At 52.5% G+C, this 8,675-nt stretch overlaps 1 protein-coding gene across 1 annotated transcript; it reads left to right on the forward strand.

Moving 5' to 3' along the window:
• Positions 1 to 1,829: 1,829 nt before the first annotated feature.
• LOC103636156 (WUSCHEL-related homeobox 7-like) lies at positions 1,830 to 5,548 on the forward strand. The gene is given in 3 exon segments (NM_001301585.1): positions 1,830 to 2,206; positions 2,426 to 3,457; positions 5,029 to 5,548. Coding segments are annotated over 3 exon segments (1,545 nt in total). The 5' UTR covers positions 1,830 to 2,019; the 3' UTR covers positions 5,355 to 5,548.
• The last annotated feature ends 3,127 nt before the right edge of the window (positions 5,549 to 8,675 follow it).

The following is an 8,675-nucleotide window of genomic DNA, read 5'->3' on the forward strand; positions in this document are numbered from 1 at the left end:
TTTCTACTCGGGTCCAACACCCACTCAAATTGTAGAGCATCTTTAGGGCATGTACAACCTAGATACAGCCGCACGGTACTCCAAGTATAAGACACAACTAAAACACAATATAATACAGTGGTCATGTCTAAAACATGTGTCTTACCATATTCATTGTACCAATCAGAGCATTCAATAAATTAAAGTGACCAATCAGGTAGTCTCCTGTCTCGAATATAGAGCTAAGACACTGTGTCTTCGTCAAGATACATGTCTTGAGATTTTTTACATTCACCCCCCTAGACACACTCTAAGACACAACTTAAGACACCCACTGTACATGCCCTTAAATTCTACCGGGCGCGTGGTTTCCTCGCAACAAGCAGCTCACCCGACCATGCACGGTCAAATTGCCGCCCCATCACCCTGCGACGCGGCCGCACAGTTCTCATTCCTTCCGGCAAATGGGATCGGAAAGGCGAGGCGACGCCCAGCCTGGTCGCCGTCAGAACTGGCAGAACACGGCAGCTTCGGTTTTCCGTGTCTACCTTGCTTGGCAGTGGCAGTGGTAGCAGCAGGTTCACCACTGTAGCAGCCAGCTCGCGCGTACCTCCGCACGTTGCACTTGCACCCGTCCGGCATGACTGCATGCATGACCAGCGCAGCGGGGGCGAGCCGTCCATCAGTTCCCTCCCGATGCAACGCCACACGACCCGGCCGTGAGCACGCATCTCCGAGCAGGGGGGAGACTGAAGAGTGGCTTCGCTCGGCCAGTAGAACTGGGAGACCATTCATTGCGTGGCAGTGCTCCGCGAGCCGAGAACGAGGGTAGGTTATAGATGTCCAAACAGTGCGGGCCGCCCGTTTGGCCCGTGGCACGGCACGAATTTAGCCCGGTCCAAACACGGCCCGACACGGTCGGTTACGGGCCCGGGCCGGCACGGCCCGTTTAGCGGGCCGGGTATGGACAGATACGGCGGCCCGCGTGCTTTGGCCCGGCCCGGCCCGATAAATGGGTCGGCCCGACGGCGGCCCGCATATTAATGTAAATACTAAATATGTAAATACATTTAATTCTCTCATAGTATATAAATACTAAATACGCGGGCAAACATATATAAAATGCATACATAAATATAAAATGCATACATAAATATTTTGTTGTCTTAATATATATAAATAATATGTTATTATATATGATTAATTCTGTTAAATATATGTATTTATATACCGTTCTACTGTTGGTTCGGGCCAGTGCCCGGCCCGGTCCGTTGAGGCCCACCGGGCCAACGGGCCGGTCCGGCACGATTTTTCCCTGTGCGTGCCGGGTTTGGGCATGTCCCTAGGCACGTGGGCCAGCCCGACCCGGCCCGAAGCATCAACGGGCCGTGCCCGGCCCGGCCCTATTCGTACCGGGTCGAAACGGGTTCGGGCCGGATCCGTGCCGGGTGGCCCGTTTGGACATCTATAGGGTAGGTGCGGCCATTTAGGGCATGTATGGTATATCCCATAGTCTATGGAAAATTTGGTTAAGAAATTACAATAACATATAATAAAATGTCCCTAAGATAAGTGTTTTTAATAAATACATTTTATTAGTTGTATTAGATGTTTTTAAGAAAAAAACATATATACCTACTACAAACTAAGACTAAGACGCTGTCATCTTTTCTCTTTGAAAATTTGTGTAGAGACGATCTTCTTTATAAAGATACTGTCTCTTGATTTTTTTTATTTTATTTACCAGCCCTAGAAACAGTTATTAAGGAGGATAATGTATTCAATGAGATTGTATACGTATGTCCTTATAAAAGAGGCAGTCAGCAGTGTGCGAGCCATATGCCCCAATAGTGTAGTGTAGCGACAAGGTGCGACAGCAGGGCAGCTAGGGAGCTCACTGATCTTCCTACTGTTAATTCCTCCGATCTTCTCAGCCGCTGTTCTAGAGTGTCGTCGTGAGCTCACTCTCACAATAAGGAGAAGATCTGGTGCTGAGAAAGGGGGGCAACGAGAGGAGAGAAGAAAGATAATCGGCTCGGCATGGCCTCCTCCTTCAACAACAAAACCAGTCACTGGCCGAGCATGTTTAGGTCCAAGCACGCCGCTGAGCCGTGGCAGGCGCAGCCTGACATCAGCAGCTCGCCGCCGTCGCTCCTCTCAGGTGGCGGCTCTAGCAGCACCACCACCATCGGCCGCTGCCTCAAGCACCCCCTCTCAGGTTACTCAGGTACGCCACCGTCGTCCCTACTCCTTCCTAGATGTATGCATGCACAATTGCACATGCACCCACACCGATCGATCGAGCATGTGCATGCATGATACTGTCGCAGCTAGCTAGAGGTAGGGTTTATTTGTAGGGAGACGGGGATCAAGATCGAGGGGTGAACTGAAGCTGACTACGTACGTACTGGCTGATTATCTTGGTTCTCGATCTGTGCATGCGTAGGTGGCGAGGAGCGGACCCCGGATCCGAAGCCCCGGTGGAACCCCAGGCCGGAGCAGATCCGGATTCTGGAGGCCATCTTCAACTCCGGCATGGTCAACCCGCCGCGCGACGAGATCCCCCGCATCCGCATGCGCCTGCAGGAGTACGGCCAGGTCGGCGACGCCAACGTCTTCTACTGGTTCCAGAACCGCAAGTCCCGCTCCAAGAACAAGCAGCGCACCGGACAGCTGGGGCTGGGCCTTGCGCGCGCGCCGGGTTGCGGGGCCGCTGCGCCGCCCGTCACGCCGCAGCCCTTGATCCAGAACCAATTCCAGGTGCTCGCCTCGCCCGCGCAGGCGCCAGCTTCCTCGTCCTCGTCCTCCTCCGACCGCTCCTCTGGGTCCAGCAAGCCGGCGCCGCAGCCGATGTCCGCGACGGCAGCGGCCATGAACTTTCCAGGGCCGCTCGGCGCGGCGTGTGCGCAGATGTACTACCAAGCCCACCCCGTGGCGCCGGTCTCGGCGTTGCCAGCGCACAAGGTGCAGGACCCTGTAGCCTCCGACGAGCCCGTCTTCCAGCCGTGGCCACAAGGCTACTTCCTGTCGGCTGCCGAGGTCGCCAGCATTCTCGGGGGCCAGTACAGGCACGACGTGCCCGTGCAGCAGCAGCCACCGGCGACGTTGCCTGCGGGAGCGTTCTTGGGGCTGTACAACGAGGTGACAGAGCCGACTGTCACTGGTCACAGGACATGCGCCTGGGGCCCGGCGGGGCTCGGGCAGTTCTGGCCCGTGGGCGGCGCTGATCACCATCAGCACCACAAGCACAATACCACCGCGGCGACCAACACCGTAGCAAGGGACGCGGCGCACGAGCACGCCACGACGCTGGGGTTGCTGCAGTACGGCTTCGAAGCTAGCGCGGCCATGGAGACGGCTTCCGCGGCGGTGCCCCTTGCTGCGTCGCCGGGAACCGCTGCGAGCGTGGCGACGGCTGGGCTCACATCTTTGCCTGCAAGTACTAATGCTGTTGTCGTCAACTATGATCTGCTGCAAGGTAATCTTGGAGTACCATTCCGTACATTTTGTTCTCAGTACATTATTATTGTATCATCGTATGCTTGGATTGTGTTCGTATGGATTGGGACTGTCACTGTCAGTGTTTCGCATCACATGATTAGGAGGTCCTTTCTCTCGCATAGTATATTGGATCTTTCTTCAGGTAGTTTCATTTTTATAGTGTTCAATACCAGTGCTAGGCTGCTAGCTAGCTTTAACATATATATGCAGCAGTATATGTTTTATGATATGCTCAAAGACGTCCTGGCTCTATGCGCATCAGCGCATGTGTTGGCATGGAATTGCACAAATCCCATTTAAAAATTCAAACGCATCTTGTTCTGATAAGAAAAAAAAATTTCTCCGGTGCAATCACATCTTACCGATCCCAATACAAAGGATGCTGTGTCAGTGTTTGTATGTCTAAAGGGACGCATGTGGCAATCGGTAGGATTAAGCCATGCATGCATGCGTGCGAAATCTCTTGTAGGAATGTACATATGTTCGATCTTGTCATCACATCTTTCCTGCATGACTTTGCCATGCATGATAAAAAAAGTTGTGGAAATTTGTCAGTTTGCAAGCAGAGTAGCTTTAGAAAAGACCAAAATTTGTGTCTTGTTCTCCCCATCGGGAAACAAAAGCCGTTCATGATGGAATGCTTCGAAGGTATGAAGTACAGAGAACATCATATGTAGATGCATCCAATGCTGCACGTAATGAATCCATCTTTTGCATGTATACTTTATTTCACTTTTTTTACCGAATACATGTGTGCTTCCATGAAACGAGTACATAGAGTTGGAGCCTTGTGCAAACATAGATTATGCATTGGTCACGCACGCAATATCTATGTAGCAGTTTGTCGTCATCCATGTAAGTAGCTAACGACACTAATAATCTGTAGTACTACGCTACTGGTGAAGAGAACATGATTTGAAGACTCTTCATACATTTTGCCCCCTCTTTAGGCCTTTCAGCGGTACTGTGTTTAAAAAAACATTTTAGAATAGTACCGTATATCAAATTTAATTAAATTTATATAAAAGTTGACATTTATTTATCCTACTAAATAAGTACCATTAGTTTAGTTGTAAAATATATTTTTTACAAAATATTTATTTAACGTGATACACAATAATAATTTTATTATATATATATGATTAAATATTAGACATTTAAATTGAGAGTGCATCTAGATTTTGTTTGATTGATGTACTAGTACTGGTTTCTCTCTTTCGTAGGAAAGGGGTAGAAGAAGGTAGTAAATTTTGCATGCGTACGTTCTTGAAAAGATTGAGGTCCATCCAAGTAACAAAGGTCCTTTCACACTGAAGAGGCGTCTTTACCTAGAGGCTAGAGCGAGCGTACGGGCTTGCGCGCGTGTGCACTGCATGGCAATTCAAGGCTCTGTTCATGCACGCATGCATTGACTGGACTGCCATTTTTTTTATATGGATTTCCTCAAACCCTTCGATTTCTTAATTGCCGGGCCACTCGCGCAATAACTTGGACGCACTTAAATACCTCTCTGGCCGTATGTTTGACTGTCTCTCTACATGGGCGCAGGACTGGCAGTGCCCGGGTCCGGGTCCGGGGCCGTCGGTGTCAGCACCGGCGGTGCACCGCCTGTCGCCGTTGCCGCGGCGCCCACGGCAGCGCAGGAGGGCGTCGTCGTAGCACTGTGCATCACGGACAGCGTCACGGGCAAGAGCGTGGCACACAACGTCGCGGCTGCCAGGCTCGACGTGAGGGCGCAGTTCGGCGAGGCGGCCGTTCTGCTCCGCGCCGTCGGCGACCGCGGCGGGCTCGACCTCGTGCCCGTCCCCGTCGACGCGTTGGGCTGCACAGTGGAGCCGCTCCAGCACGGTGCCTTTTACTACGTGCTGGTATAACAAATTGAGCGTACGTGACGCGTGAAGAAAGCTAGAGTTCCCGGTGTGCTGCGCGAAAGCGCGGATGGCGTACGTAGGTGTTGTGTGCCGATTTATTAAGTCCTGGTTTAATTTGTCTCGTATATTATGTATGCTTGATTGCTTGCACAGTTGCACTGAAGTGCACTAAGAACGTAAGAACTATATCGTATTGCAATCCCTGTGTATCCTGAAAGATAGTAGTATGGCTTAACCGTATATAGTAAGTATAATTCTTAGTACTATCCTGCCTAATAATAGACCATTTGCATGTTCTTCGTCCGGATCGAGTTGGTTAAACAAAATTATTGCCACATCTTTTCAGAACAAAAAAACACTACTATATAAATGAGCATTGTTAGAATATAATATAAGTAAATTGTCTATCTTTTACTGTTAGTTTAATCTTTTAGGTTGAACCGGTTAATGCATGTAACTTAATATGGGCTCAGAGCTAAATTAAAGATCTCGAGTCCGAATCCTGGTTAACGCAATTAAATAAAATAATTGTTGCTCGCTCATATATTCCACGTCAGAGACCAAAAAAATAACTCGACGTGAAGGGGGTGTTAGAATATAATATAAGTGAATTCTCCGCCTATTTCTATTAGCTTAAGCTAATTTTAGGTTGAACTAGTTGATGCATACAACCTAATAAGCATTAGTATCGGTCGGTTGGGAATCGACTATAGTACCACATTCACGGTCGCTACTATGTAAATGAGGCTCAATAATGTTTTCTTCTTTAGTTTCGATTGTATAACTCAAGTGCTAATGGGTGCTTTTAGGATTAGTTGGTAACTCTAACAGATATTGAAGGGGTTACATGTGCTAATTGGTGCTTGTAAGATCGGTTGATGACTCTAACAGGTACTCAAGACAGGTACAAGGTGTTACACGATTATAAAGAAATCATGTTCTAGGTATCCCTTTAGTAACATCTCTAGTCACAGACATGTATATATTATAATATATCTATATTGTCTTGGCCTTTCGATTCGGAAAATTTCTATGAAATAAATATATAACTAACGGCTACTCTGAATGTCATTATTGTCGGCGTTTCGACCCCGGGGGGTCTCTGGACCGACGAGTAAATTGTCGCTGCGTGTCCCAGCCCAGATGGGTCGGCGCGAGACGGAACACAAAGGGGGGAGAAACAGCAAGGGGAAACCGTGGCCTTCGTGTTGTCCTGCGCCCAGGGCGGATGCGCTTGCAGTAGGGGGTTACAAGTGCTCGCGTGGGAGAGAGAGAAAGAGCCTTGTGCGTCGGCCCGTTCTCCCGCGCGGCCAACCTTCTCGTACGAGAGCCCTGGACCTTCCTTTTATAGGCGTAATGAGAGGGCCCAGGTGTACAATGGGGGGTGTAGCAATGTGCTAACGTGTCTAGCAGAGAGGAGCCAGAGCCCTAAGTACATGTCGTCGTGGCTGTCGGAGAGGTTTTGGCGCCCTGTTCATGTGATGTCGTGGCCGTCGGAGGAGCGCTTGAGCCCCATGGAAGTACAATTGTCGGGGCTGTCGGAACCTTGCTGACGTCTCCTTGCTTCCGTAAGGGGCTGAGAGCCGCCGTCGTCATGGAGCACGCGGGGTGCCATCATTACTTGTTTACCGAGGCGAGCCGGATGGGACGCCGGTCTTGTTCCCCGTAGCCTGAGCTAGCTAGGGGTAGGGTAATGATGCCCCCCCTGTGTCGTGGTCGGTCCGAGCCTGGGGTCGGGCGAGGCGGAGGCTCCTCCGAGGTCGAGGCTGAGTCCGAGCCCTGGGGTCGGGCGAGGCGGAATCCGTCATCCGAGGTCGAGGCTGAGTCCGGGCCCTGGGGTCGGGCGAGGCGGAGTCCGTCGTCCGGCGTCGAGGTTGAGTCCGAGCCCTGGGGTCGGGCGAGGCGGAGCTTCCTATGGCGCCCGAGGCTGGACTTAACTGCTGTCAGCCTCACTCTGTCGAGTGGCACAACAGTCGGAGCAGCGCAGGCGGCGCTGTTTTCCTGTCAGGTCGGTCAGTGGAGCGGCGAAGTGACTGTGGTCACTTCGGCCCTGTCGACTGAGGAGCGCGCGTCAGGATAAGGTGTCAGTCGATCCTTGCATTAAATGCTCCTGCGATACGGTCGGTTGGCGTGGCGATCTAGCCAAGGTTGCTTCTTCGCGAAGCCTGCCCGAGCTGGGCCTCGGGCGAGTTGAAGGTGCGTCCGTTGCTTGAGGGGACCCTCGGACGAGACGTGAATCCTCCTGTGTCGGCTGCCTTTGCCCGAGGCTGGGCTCGGGCGAGGCGAGATCGTGTCCCTTGAGTGGACTGAGCCCTGACCCGAGTCGCGCCCATCAGGCCTTTGCAGCTTTGTGCTGATGGGGGTTACCAGCTGAGATTTGGAGCCTTGAGGGTACCCCTAATTATGGTCCCCGACAGTAGCCCCCGAGCCTCGAAGGGAGTGTTGGTACTCGCTTGGAGGCTTTTGTCGCACTTTTTTGCAAGGGTACCGGCCTTTCTCGGTTGCATTTTGTTCCGGTGGGTGCGCGCGAGCGCACCCGCCGGGTGTAGCCCCCGAGGCCTTGGAGGAGTGGTTTGACTCCTCCGAGGTCTTAGCGCTTTTCGTGACGCTTCAGCCGATCTGGTTGTTCCCTCATGCGAACTGGCCGTAGCCCGGGTGCATTGTCAGGTTCTAAGTTCTCGGGCTGGTATGTTGACGCTGTCAACGGTTTGGCCGGAGCCGGTTTTGCGAGAGCAGCCCCCGAGCCTCCGCACAGAGCGAGAGGACGGTCAAGGACTGACTCGGCTTTTTTCATATGCCCCTGCGTCGCCTTTCCGCAAGGAGGAGGGGGAAAGCGCCATGTTGCCCTCGGAGGGCGTCGAACATGGTGTCTCCAGTGAGTTGCTAACGGGTGATCCGAGTGGACGCCCGTGCCCCGTTCGATAAGGGTCGGCTAGTGGCCCAGAGGCGCGCTCCAAAAGTACCTGCAGGTGATTTGCCGGACCCGGTCCCGTTTGATAGGGTCCGAGGGCTCGATGCCTCCCTCTGATGGGATTCCGTTACAGAATCGCTCCTGCTGGTCTCGGAAATGTCCTAGGGTACCTCGGGAGCGTAGCCCGAGCCTCGGCCATGTATCGGACGTACCCAGAGTCATCCCTCGCTCTGCGTGCTCTGAGGCGGCTGTCGAACCCTTCGGGGGCCAGCCTACGAACCCCTGATCAGTAGTGGGCGCGGAGCCCGAGTGGCCTGAGGCGGCTGTCGAACCCATCCGAGGGGCCAGCCTTCGAACCTCTGACCAGTGGTGGGCGCGGAGCCCGAGTGCTCTGAGGCGGCTGTCGAACCCTT

This window comes from Zea mays, chromosome 8, assembly GCF_902167145.1.
Source record: "Zea mays cultivar B73 chromosome 8, Zm-B73-REFERENCE-NAM-5.0, whole genome shotgun sequence".
Taxonomy (NCBI): Eukaryota; Viridiplantae; Streptophyta; class Magnoliopsida; order Poales; family Poaceae; genus Zea; species Zea mays.